At 37.4% G+C, this 11,633-nt stretch overlaps 1 protein-coding gene across 1 annotated transcript; it reads right to left on the reverse strand.

The window, feature by feature from the left end:
* On the reverse strand, positions 1-6,709 carry LOC124865262 (taste receptor type 1 member 1-like). The gene is made up of 6 exons (XM_047360222.1): positions 6,531-6,709; positions 5,881-6,178; positions 5,017-5,742; positions 1,877-2,083; positions 1,187-1,307; positions 1-931 (listed from the first exon to the last, which is right to left on the reverse strand). The coding sequence occupies exons 1-6, from the start codon at positions 6,707-6,709 to the stop codon at positions 3-5; spliced, it is 2,460 nt and encodes an 819-aa protein (XP_047216178.1). The 3' UTR covers positions 1-2.
* Between the last annotated feature and the right edge of the window lie 4,924 nt (positions 6,710-11,633).

Genomic DNA, 11,633 nt, shown 5'->3' on the forward strand with positions numbered 1-11,633 from the left:
TGCTACTGGCTAAATGTCTCGGTGTAATTCTGAATAAGACTTAGGAAGTACTGCTGTGTGTTTTTCTGTGGTTGAAAAATAATAATGTAACACTTTGGCAGGAAATACCAGAACAGAAACGAGTAGAGGCTGGAAAGTACTGCCACAGCACTGAGAGCTGAAGTGTAATATGTGTGGTAAAGGAGGTGCGTAGTGGCATACATGATCCAGATTATGACCAGCAGCAGGAGGCAGAAGGTTATCGATTTGGCCTCATTGTAATTCTTTGGCAGATCGTTTTGCATGTAGGAGAAAATAAAGCAAATACAAGACAATGCTGAAAATAAAATCAGAGAACCAGACATAGCTTGAACATTCTGATCACAACAAAGTGTGATTGTTTTTGACTCTGGAAGTGAAATATTAGCAGTCTTTGGGGGGGCAGAGTAATATCCACTAATGAGCAAGCTTGCTTGAACAACAAATATTACAATAATGACCAGCCATTGACCATGGTATCTCATCCACCAGTTGAGGAGGATGGGGTACTTGGTAGCTATTTTAAATACATAAACAATTTGAAAAGAATGTACTAAAAAACAGGCAATACAAATAGTAAAGAACAGCAAAAATGGGAAATACCTCAAAACACAAGAAGCAAGTGTGGGCTTATCAAAGTGAAAAAACACACTAAGACTAGACAGACTTAGGCATGCTAAAATTAGGAAACACATTGGACCTCCAGCAGATTTGACAACAGGTGACATGTAATTGTGTACAAAGAGAACAGAAATAGTTGCAGTGAGGCCCACAAAGATCAAAGCTCCGAGGATGATCACCACAGCTCCACCTTTTGAAAAAGGCATGTACTCCACCAGCCGTTGATTGCAGGAAGTGCTTCCTGCTTCAGACCACTCTGTCTCCTTACAGCTGATGCAGCTGTAAGGATTCACTGTTGTACACAGCACATGGACAGTCATTCAGCAAAGCTAAAGTAAAATAAAAACAGCCATGTATCTTCTGACTTTCCAGTTTTTCTCTTTGACACGTAGATAAAACATCACCATATGTTACTCCTGAGCATCGTCTGTGTTAACGAAAGACTCTAATATGTAAAATAAATATTTCATTCATGAGAACTGAGAACTGGATGGATAAAAACAATACTGTCATCTCCAAATGTATGCATGTTAAAATTATTATTTACCTGTACTATTGATATAAGTTCCTCTTTGACAAATAGCACAACTGAAGCAGCATTTGTGAGTTTCTCTTTGTTCTTTTGCATACCCTTCAGAACACTCTTGGGAACAAATAGACACAGGAACCTATGCAAGTTGTGTATCAAGCAGAAAAGTGAAAACAAATTAAATTTCCACAGCTAAGATGGACTATGTACACATATACAAGATATTCATTTTAAAAATGGGTTTAAAAAAGCAGCACTGCAGATTTGATCTATGGCTTCCTCCATAATTGTTGTCACCCCTGATAAAGATATCTAAAAAGCCTTAGAGTAATTTAATATTTAGTTTTAGTTCCCTAACCTCATAGTAAATTTGTTTAGTCAGTTTAGTTTAGTTTTTTTTGTTTTGTTTTGTTTTTAAGAAAATCACTGATGCCACACTAAGGCAATCTTCGTAAGTCAGGAAATTGCAACACATAGCTTCTTGCCTAAAGTTAGCCATATATATCAATCAGAGCAATACTTCAAAATGTATATTAAAAAACCTTAATTGTCACCCATAATGAGCTAATATGTACTGTTTTTTTCCTCTAATAAGCATATATTCCTTGATTTGCATTATATTTCCTGATTTCAGATTTGTATATGCTTTCATGCAAAAACAGGAAAAACAAAAACATAAAATATTTTTTAGAAAAATATCAAAATTACCTCCCCATTCTCATGCCACTTGATTTTGCTCTTGTTGATGAAGAACTGGAATGATGGAGGGAAACTGTAAAAACCAACCTCCTCCACATCACCATTTTGGTTCCAGAAAACTATTGAATATGATCCATACATTGGGTCACCATTCTCATCAAACTGAACCCTCTGGTTTAGAAGCGAGAAATTTGATCTCCTCAGCTCTTTTAAAATCTATTGTTGGAAAAAAAAATCAGATTATTTGTAAACATACACAGTATATGTCCTCTCACTGAGCATTAGATGTTTGGACTAAATAGAAGGATTTTAAATTAAGGGTGTTTTCTTATATAGTCCAATTCTACTCTCTGGATGCAAAAACTGAGCCTGTGCATTAGTTCTGGTACAGAAGCAAATTCTGTATTACTAAACTAGTAGTCTATAAAAATGGCTCCATCCTTTGCTTAATATGTCTGTTTTAAATGTTAAGATTTCAACTTTGTATTCAGTTGTTCCTCCTCTGTCTTTGCCCAGTGCTTTGCCTAATTTCAGTAGTTTTTAACCCAGGCTACACTACATGGTTGCAAACTTAAATAAAAGATAAAGTATTCTGAGATGAAAGCTATGTTTTCATTGAAATGTTGACCAAGAGCCAGCCAATGACAATGCTAGAGAGGTATGGGGCAAGGTTGCAGGGAGGGGGCAGGGGGGATATATGAAGTAATTGCTATCTTTTAATGTTATTTTATGCACTTGTCCAAAGTAACACATTATGCCTTAGCTTTTCATTGGCTGATCATCCAACTTAAACTGGTAGAACAATACGTATTGGTCTTGGAACTTTAATTATGATGGGGATTTTTCACTTACTTGGTTTATGCTAATATTTTCAAAGAGAATGATCGGAGCACACATTTCCAGAGTCCAAACAAAAAAGAGGGTGCACGGTTACTCACTGTTTTTAACGTGTGTTTTTAATGTTAACATGTTTCAGCTTGTTTCAGCTTGCACACATTAAAAAATAAAGAAAGATTAACGGTGGATGCTGGTTATCAATTTAATTCTCATACATTGGCTGAAGACAAGATTGGTACAAAACAGAACAGCTGTCTTTGTGCTTTGCAAACCGGTTAGATTGGGAAGTTTTCTCAAAGCAACATGTTTTAATAGGTTGTAGAAATTAATTCCCCCTTCTTACTCCAACAAAGTTAGCCAGACATTGTCTTTATTGCGGCCTTGCCAGGGCTCTGATCTGTCTGCACAAGTGTTTCAGTACATGATGGCCACCATACTCATGTGTTGCACAAAGTGCACAGACCAAAAGAGAAATGGAGGTCATGCATATAAACCAACATCCCTACTGTGAGAAATGAAGTAACACAACTCAAATACTTTAATGCAGACGTGGGCAATTTAAGGTCCACATCCAGCCCTTAGTGATAATTTTGTGCATTAATCTCCTGATTTAAGAAGGTAGTCAGATCTTGTGGATCCATTCCTGTTAACGACTTGTTCAAAAGACTGGCTTTTTTTCTATTTTCATCTAGTTTTAGAAAGGCCTGTTTATTTTCTCTTTTTGATTTATCAGACTCACTACCGATAAATTGTGTCCCACGGTCCCTCTTTGTCCACTGTGTACTAGGCACCTTTGAGAGGGCATTGTATACAACTCAGATGACATCATGTGACATTTGCATTTCAAATAAGCACCACACACATAAACTGTTGCACCCTCCTCTTGTTCCTGTTTTCTGTCTCGCTCAATAGAGGAGGAGAGGAAGAGTGTGAGTGTGTGTGTGCATCTGCGTGAAACACAACAAAAGAGCAACTGAGTTCCCATCATTTGTGTTAAGGAGCCAGTCAATAGCTGTCTGCACTGGTAAAAGAAGACATGGACCTAAGTATTTATTTACACAAGTCAAAGTTAAAGTGGTCTGCTCACTTTGTTAAATCCTAAGTCAGACTTATTCTCAGAAATTACAACTTGAATTTAAATATCAGGCGAAGGTAAAAGTTTGGTCTTTTTTAATAATCTTTTTTTTTTTTTGTAAAAGCTAATTATCTATTCTAAGTAAATTTAAACTTTCTGTGGTCAGCAGGGTGGGTCACATTTAATCGTTCAGTTTACTCTACAAGAGATACAAAAAAATACAAATTCTATTTACAGTTCATAAAACATGCATTTAAGTCAGATATTACACATACCCCTGGCAGATTTAGAATTATATTCATTTAACTAAGACGTTTGATTCTTATTGGAAATGAGACAGCCATCTCGCAAAAGACATTAAACAATGTAAAAGGACTATAAGTCAAGTCAGCAAAAACATATTGGTAAGAATTAAAGATCACTTCAAACTTAAATTTGTCAGAGATATAAATAAGTATGAGTTAAACTTGAGACCAGAAAAAATTGTGCTCAGCCAGTGATTTGGTCTTTAACAGACAGCTATGTAGTCCTTTGGGAAAAACAGTTGCCTGTCCCTCTCTTAACGCATTGAAGCTCTGTAAAGTGCATTGTTGATGAAGGAAATGCGACTTTGCGGTAGTTCTAAATTCCGAGAGAACAGCGGGGCCTTGCCGGGTTCTCACTGTTGAGTTGGTGTTGACAGAGGTGTTATAATAACATCTTCAGGCTGGTGTTGTGAGTGTGTAATCCCCCTGCTCGTGTAGTTATCTTGTTCCCTCCTTTTTGAACATTGGTTAAACTGAAATTGTAGTTATACACAATTAATGGTGTATTATAAATGAACTCAGGAACCCACACAGTTTTAGTTTAGCTTTCAGAGACATCTTTAAAAATATCAGCTTCTGAGGAGATAGGGAACAAAATTAACTCATAAAATGTATAATTCATGATGCTTAATCTTATTTACTGCAAGCAAAATTCAATATTTACATTAATGATGTATTTTGTGTAAAAAGAAAACAAAAATAACTGTTATTCAAATTAGATTTTCCATATTTAAAAAATATGTCAGAAATATTTTCTGCAAAGTATGGAAGCCCATTTCCGCCAGTCTGATGAAAAATAATTTTTTTCTCATATTTATGGGATAGCTAAGTCTTAATACTGAGATACAATTTTTTGTTTTTCATCACATTTATAGAAGAACAACGGAGGTATAGGTAAATAAGAGGCGTATTATAATGGATTATAAACTTACCATATGTGGGTGTACTGATGCATTGCTGTTACACTTGCCATCTCCACATTGCAAGACAGTATGTAAAGCATGGGCGATTGCATACACCGCAGAGTAAACAGAAAAAGAGAAAGATGGATCTGCATTGATGATATCTTCAGCTGTCACATTGGTGCAGTTGCAGATCTGATTACAGAGCTTGACTTCTTTCTGCTGATTCTGCTGATACTGGGCTTTGAAAGAATAGATGAAATCACTGAAACCTGGTATTGCCTTTATTGGCTCAGCAATCCCAACTATAGTTCCGATTTTTCTGATTTCATTTTCTTTAGGAAGCTTTTTGTGTAAGGTCCAAGCATCCACAGCTATCCACACTTTGTTGGTGAAGTTGTGCTTTATGGCAGCCTTAATGAGAGCTTCAGCAGTCCATTCTGCTGCAAAAACAATTGTGACATTTACCCGGAGTGACTCCATTAGTTGGAAAGTTTTAGTGTAATTCGTAAACGTATCAAGGCCTTTTGTGTATGCCAGACAGATGTGAGTTTCCTCGATGCTCTTGATAAACAAGTCCCGGCCATCTCTGCCATAATCATCGTCAACATGGAGGAATGAAACCCAGCGCCAGTTGAATTCTTCCAAAATCGTCAGAACAACCTTTATAACATCTTTGTTAGGATGTATTGTTCTTAAAAACGATGGAAAATGTTGTTTCTTTGAAAAGACAGAACTAGAAGCCCCATAACTGATCTGTTAATGAAAAACTGACACTGATTTTTTTCACAAACATTTCTTTCTTCAAAATGTTTTTACATTTTTTAAATACATCAAATCCATTAAATTATGTTAAGACAATTCAGTTGAGTTTACGTTAGGTTAGACATTTACCAGAGGAATCAGATCCGTCATGAAGAGTGGGGCAAAACCCAGCGTTGCTGTGCTTGTATAAGTGCCAACCACTGCGATCATTTTCGATGTATTCTTCAGTGATTCATTCCAAGGTTGGATGAAACCATTCACAGAGATGAGGTTGAAAATGCCAGGAAAATTTTGTATGTCTGAGCAGTGGTCAAATATTTTATAGCCAAGAGTTACACCTGGCAACAGGTTCGTAGAGTTATTGATTTCCTCTACAGAGAATCTCATCATCTGAAATCTCCGATAACTTGATAGAATTAAGGGTTGACTGTGGGCAGAAGAAATGACAAGGATACATAGTGTTAAGGATTGTGTCAAATTTAGGTTCCTGTAGTGTTTGTATCCAGTATGTTTGTATCAAGTACGCACTATAAATTTCAGAGCACCTCAGAGGATTGCTTGGTCATACATTTGGTTCCACAAAGCCTGTTGGAAATGAAATCCTCTCAGGGCTCTTACAACAGTGATTTTCTTTTCAAATATTTAATATTTTAAAGGAAATTTATATAACAATGGGTTTCCTGCTGCTTCTGTAAAGTTAAAGTTAGTAAGCTGAGCAAATTATGTTATTTTGTTATTGTTTTATTTTGAAAAGGTACAGTATCAATCAAATAACCCACCTTGAGCATGTGATAGTCTCTGGTCTGTCCTGAGAAAGACTATGACTGACTTGATGAATGTCAAAAAGTCCACCAATAAAAAAGTCTCCGTCCATACCAAACTCTGAGGCTGGGATAGGCTCAGTCCAAGCCAGTAGTAGATGTCCCAGCAGACACACTTGAACAAGAATTGTATTCATTGTCATAGTTTTTGTTTGCCACACTTTCGTGAATTCCTTTCCACTTTGTCTTATCCTTTGCAAAGGTTCTACCAGGCTCGCGAAGAGTTGAGCTCACAAAATAATTTACATAAACTGTAAATGCGCAGGCTGTCATATATACGTAACTGTCACATTTTGATAAATTACAAATAAGCATGCAAAGTTTCTGCTGCTGTCAAATACTTGCTCAATAAACAACACATTGTCTGCATGCAGATCTGATGCCACTATTATGTGTCAGTCCTCTGAGCAGAGCCACTGTGGTTTATAACATAACAAATAAAGAGTAAAAAAGGAGGAAGGGACTTTGTTCCAACACCAAGTTTACATACGTTTACATGGGAAATAAAAAACAAAATCTTTTGGCAAAAGGGTAGTTACCAAAACTAAGCCTAATTCAATGGGATGCATTAGTGTGATTACTGATAAAGTAGGTTAACTTCGATAGGTGACCAGTTCCAAAATAATTCTCATTTGAAGTATCAATATTGTGATTAATTGATTAGGTAAAAAAAAAAACAATTCCTAAACAATTAGAAACTGACAATAAAATAAGGGTTTTACATACATAAACATAATTAGGTAGCCTTATCATTTGCTATCTTCAATGGTCAACTGAATAGCTTTCCGACTAATTTCACACATGACACACACATGAAAGCCATGAAGTAATTTAGTCACATCACTGTCCTGATTTCTATGTAGCAACCATTTTAAAATCCGACAACCAACCAAGACAAGGAAACAAAACAATTACAAAGCATTTTCTTTCATCAAATATTTTTTATTGTTATAAAAATGTAGTACATGTGTAAATATATAAATCTGTGTGAGCTTTAAATGTAGAACAGTTCACTGAATATTATGTGGAATTAATTAATTATAATCAATAATTGTATTTCAAAAGTTCTTTTGAAATGAAAGTTTTAGATATCTAACTTTACCTAAAACTTTGCATTTGTACAGTATATCTCACTACCATATTTAGATATTAGATATTCCCAGGAAGCAATACAACTTCCATCTCTGTTCCCTGCAGCCATACAAAGCTATTTCCCTTTTCTATCTCTGCAAGTTAATGTCATGTTGTGGGGTTTGAGGTAGGACCAAAGTGCAAAGCAGTCTGCCAGGACACGAAGAATGAAGTTAAGGCTTTTAATCAGGGAATCAGGGAACTAGGAACAGGTGTGGGTTAGATTGCAGGGAGTGAAATCAATTAACACGACAAAACAAAGAAGGGTAACCTAAGGACCTGACCAGGTATAATAAACAAAAACACAAACTCAAAAACTCAGACACTGGCCGGTATGACAGTTAAAATACATAAAAAAGAAGAAACCATCTGTGAACATATCTTATTGTTGCTGTAGCAGAAACATCTCTGAAGTTTGTAAAAGCAGTTTTAAAGTTATCCATTAAGATTAATGTAAAAAGGAACGGTGATTATCGTGGGAGGAGTAAACATGTTATTTAATGATCTGCATACTGTATTCTGACCAGTTAGGCAAAGCAAATACTTTGCCATTTTTACCCAATGACAAACTCAACTGCTGTAAATCAGTCTAAAAGAAATGAAAGAAAGGAAATCCTGTAAAAACGCAATACTTTAAAAACGCAATACTTCAAAAATGTTTTCATAAAACAAGCCTTAAAAATAATTTTAGAGACAATTATAAATCTATTTAAGAGTAGGAGAAACAGTTTTTGAAATGCTGAGTAAAAGTCCCTAACTTAAAATATATAGTCATTGTAAAATAAATATACAAACTGATATTTAAATAAATCCCATCCCCTTTAATTTGTAAGGATAACTTTACTTTGTATGACGTGCTTCATTGTTTTTTTTTTTTTTTTTTTTGTTTTGTTTTACAAACCTTTCCATTTTGAATTCATATTTTTATTTAAAGTAATGACATGCTTGAATCTTTGGTGTATAGTTTTGTTTATTTGGTTTGATTTGATTAATTTTAGAACTGTCAGGATCTGTCATCTTTTTGGACTCTGTGGTGTCCTGGTGTTAGGTTGACTGTTTGGTTGTGTTTTCTCCCCTCGCTCATTCATAGCTCCTTTAGTTATTGTTGTTTTTCTTATGACTTAGTATGGTTTTCTTTGTTGTCATTGATGCCATTATTATTATTATGATTATTATTGTGCTCTGTTTTCCTTGGGTTCTTTAGTTTAGTTCCCCATCTAGTATCTCTGTGTGTTTATTTGTGGTTAGGTATTTGCACTCTTCTGCTTATTAGTTTCTTTTTCTGTTACTCTTCAGTTATACTGTATTCGGTCTTTGTTTCCTAGTCCTCCCAGTCTGGTTCTCTTTATCTTCATTCTCCAGTCCCTCCTTTATAGGTTAGCTTTTGTAATTGTTTATTTTTATTCTTGTCCTCGCTTCCTCTGCCTCATTCACAGTTTGTTCTTTCAGTATTGGTTTATAGTTTCTTTTTAGGTCTGCTCACTATCTTGTCATTAGTCCTTTTCCTCATTTAGTTCTATTAGGTTCACCTGCTCCCTCTGTCTCCTTGCATCCATGTCACACCTGTTCCCTGTTTCTTTGATTATCTGCCCTTTGTTCCCCTCTCATGTCTCTCTGTATATTAGTTGGTCTGCGCTCTTTGTTCCCTACTGGTTCCTCTGTTTGTTCACACTCTGTTCTGGCTGTTCATTCACCCTCGTCATGCCATGTTCCTGCAGTGTCACAGATTTGTAAGTTTTTTTGGATTCAGACTCTGGTCAGTACCTGCACTGCGTTTATGTTACGATTTTTGACCCTTTTGAATAAAGCTGTAGACTGCTTTGAAATGCTGCATCCAAGGCCTTGTCTGCACTTTGGTTCACACCTAAACCACACCCTGACAAGAACCTGGTTTCAAGCATCTATATTGCCCAGCTACAGAGAACAAAATGCTGTGGAACATCTTTACTTACCACACATAAATGTGAGCACATTCCCCCATTTTAGCTTCACTCCACTGGCTTCCCATGCTTATAAGATTTGTTTTAAAGCTCTCCATGGCCTTGCCCATTCCTACCTCTGTGAGCTGCTGCACCTTTATACACCCTCCTGAGGGGAAGCTCAATTTCAAGATCGCTGATTCGCTCATTTCGCTGTCAATCAAAAAGGAAATTCAGCCTCAGACACATCATCCAATCATCATGCAGAAGCTGAGCGTCCGGGCCAGCCGAGCCCAGCCCACTGCCCCATAGACACCCAGAGACGCTGAGCATCCGATGGGCGGGACAAAGCCCAGCATTTTTGCTTCGCTATTGAACTCACTGTTTAAAGCTGCGGGAATGAGTGAGAGGAAAGCTGCGTCGTTACCAGTGATAAGAAGCTGATTCTGAACAAAAGTTGAGCGTATTGTAGCGCATATTTAGTCAATGACATGTACACACAACAGTATATATTTGATCACTTATTTTTGGACATTTTAGGGGAAGCTGAGCTTCCCTTGCAGTCTTAGAGCAATCGCCACTGACCCTCCTGTTTGCTCAGGTCAGCAGGTCAGCTGCTCCTCAGAGTGCCCAAGACAAAAGGTAAGTGTTAGGAATAACCTTTATTAATATGACTCATAGCTGTTTTTCCCATTTATACCATAGTGAAACAAAGTATAAGTTTCAATGTTTCCCTTTTGTTAGAATAGGATAAGAATGCTCATCGACACACATTACACGGATAAATGGCCCAAGGGTTGTCATGAATGACCTGAGGCTGGGGCACTGGGTTTGATAGTGGAGCAGCCGGTATAACTGGTTTGATTAGAAAGCCACGGCACACTTAGATGAAGGATGGACACCTGCTAATACACAATTTAACAGATAGACACCACAATGGTTACACATAGTCTACTGATAATCACTGAGGGAGTAAACATACATTGCATTGGAGTACCAGATATAAAACTGCATGTGACCTTCTTTCGGGGCTCTTCGTCATCCTCTAACAGACAGCGACGGTCCGAGACGGGAGCCTTAGCGCTGATCTCTGTAATCATTCCTCTGCCTTAATTTAGATTAAAAGGAGCTAAAAGTTAGAAACTGTATTAGAGTCGTTCATTTAAAGTCTTTAGATAAAGTGTGTGATTGCTTCTGGGGACCAAGGGCCGGAGGGGCTCCGAGGCGTCTGACCGCCAACAGGGAGCGGTAGCTCGGACAAATTGGTGTTCCCGCCTGCACCCCGGAAGTGAAAACCACTTTTGGATAGGATAGGGTTGCCACGGAAGGACAACACATCACAGCTGCGGCCGCAAACCAAAAGGTAGGGAGATTCCTATTAAAAAGTCTCCAATGTTTTTCCTGTAAAAACACTCTGGCTGTGTTGTTAGTTCTGAGTGAGCTGTTTTTGTAATTCTTGGAGGCAGAGAAATGGTTCAGAATAATTGTTGCGAACTTGTTAAACCGTAAGGCGTGTAGATAAGCGGTGCGACCCTAACAGTGGTAGTCCGGGAAGAACGGTACAATCTTCTAAAAGAAATTAGAGACTAAGGGAGAAGGTTTGAATTTCCTTTATTGTATGCAAGGGAAGATCGGTTTCCCTCGTTCACAATATGTAAGTGAACACCCTGAATGAGGCACGCTAATACTCGGTTAGGGTTTGTTGGGTCCCTACCGTTCCATAGAAGGGTCAAAAGATACTACCGAGGGGAACTGTATGGGTTTAAACGGCCTCCTTTATCTTCTTAAAAGATCTCAAAGCTGCCCACTTCTTTGATCGTAAAGCACGCAGGAGCTACACTGACGGACTTTAACTGTTACATGCTAAGCTAACAGACCCTAGCTCACTGAATAAACTCTACTAAGCTTTGGTGTCTGAGAGATAATGAAATAAGCTTTCATTTGGACCAGGAAATGGTGCTGTACCGCCTGGTTGGCCAGAGTGTGTGAAAGCGTGTGTGAAGTGAGAGAA

This window comes from Girardinichthys multiradiatus, chromosome 1, assembly GCF_021462225.1.
Source record: "Girardinichthys multiradiatus isolate DD_20200921_A chromosome 1, DD_fGirMul_XY1, whole genome shotgun sequence".
Taxonomy (NCBI): domain Eukaryota; kingdom Metazoa; phylum Chordata; class Actinopteri; order Cyprinodontiformes; family Goodeidae; genus Girardinichthys; species Girardinichthys multiradiatus.

What these genes read in the sequence shown, in the direction of transcription:
- LOC124865262 (XM_047360222.1), bottom strand. Translation starts at nt 6,709, where the DNA reads ATGAATACAATTCTTGTTCAAGTGTGTCTGCTGGGACATCTACTACTG. An exon ending in AGTGGCATGAGAATGGGGAG is followed by an intron (nt 1,308 to 1,876) that starts GTAATTTTGATA and finishes CAACTTGCATAG; the next exon opens with GTTCCTGTGTCTATTTGTTC. An exon ending in AACTTATATCAATAGTACAG is followed by an intron (nt 932 to 1,186) that starts GTAAATAATAAT and finishes TGTGTACAACAG; the next exon opens with TGAATCCTTACAGCTGCATC.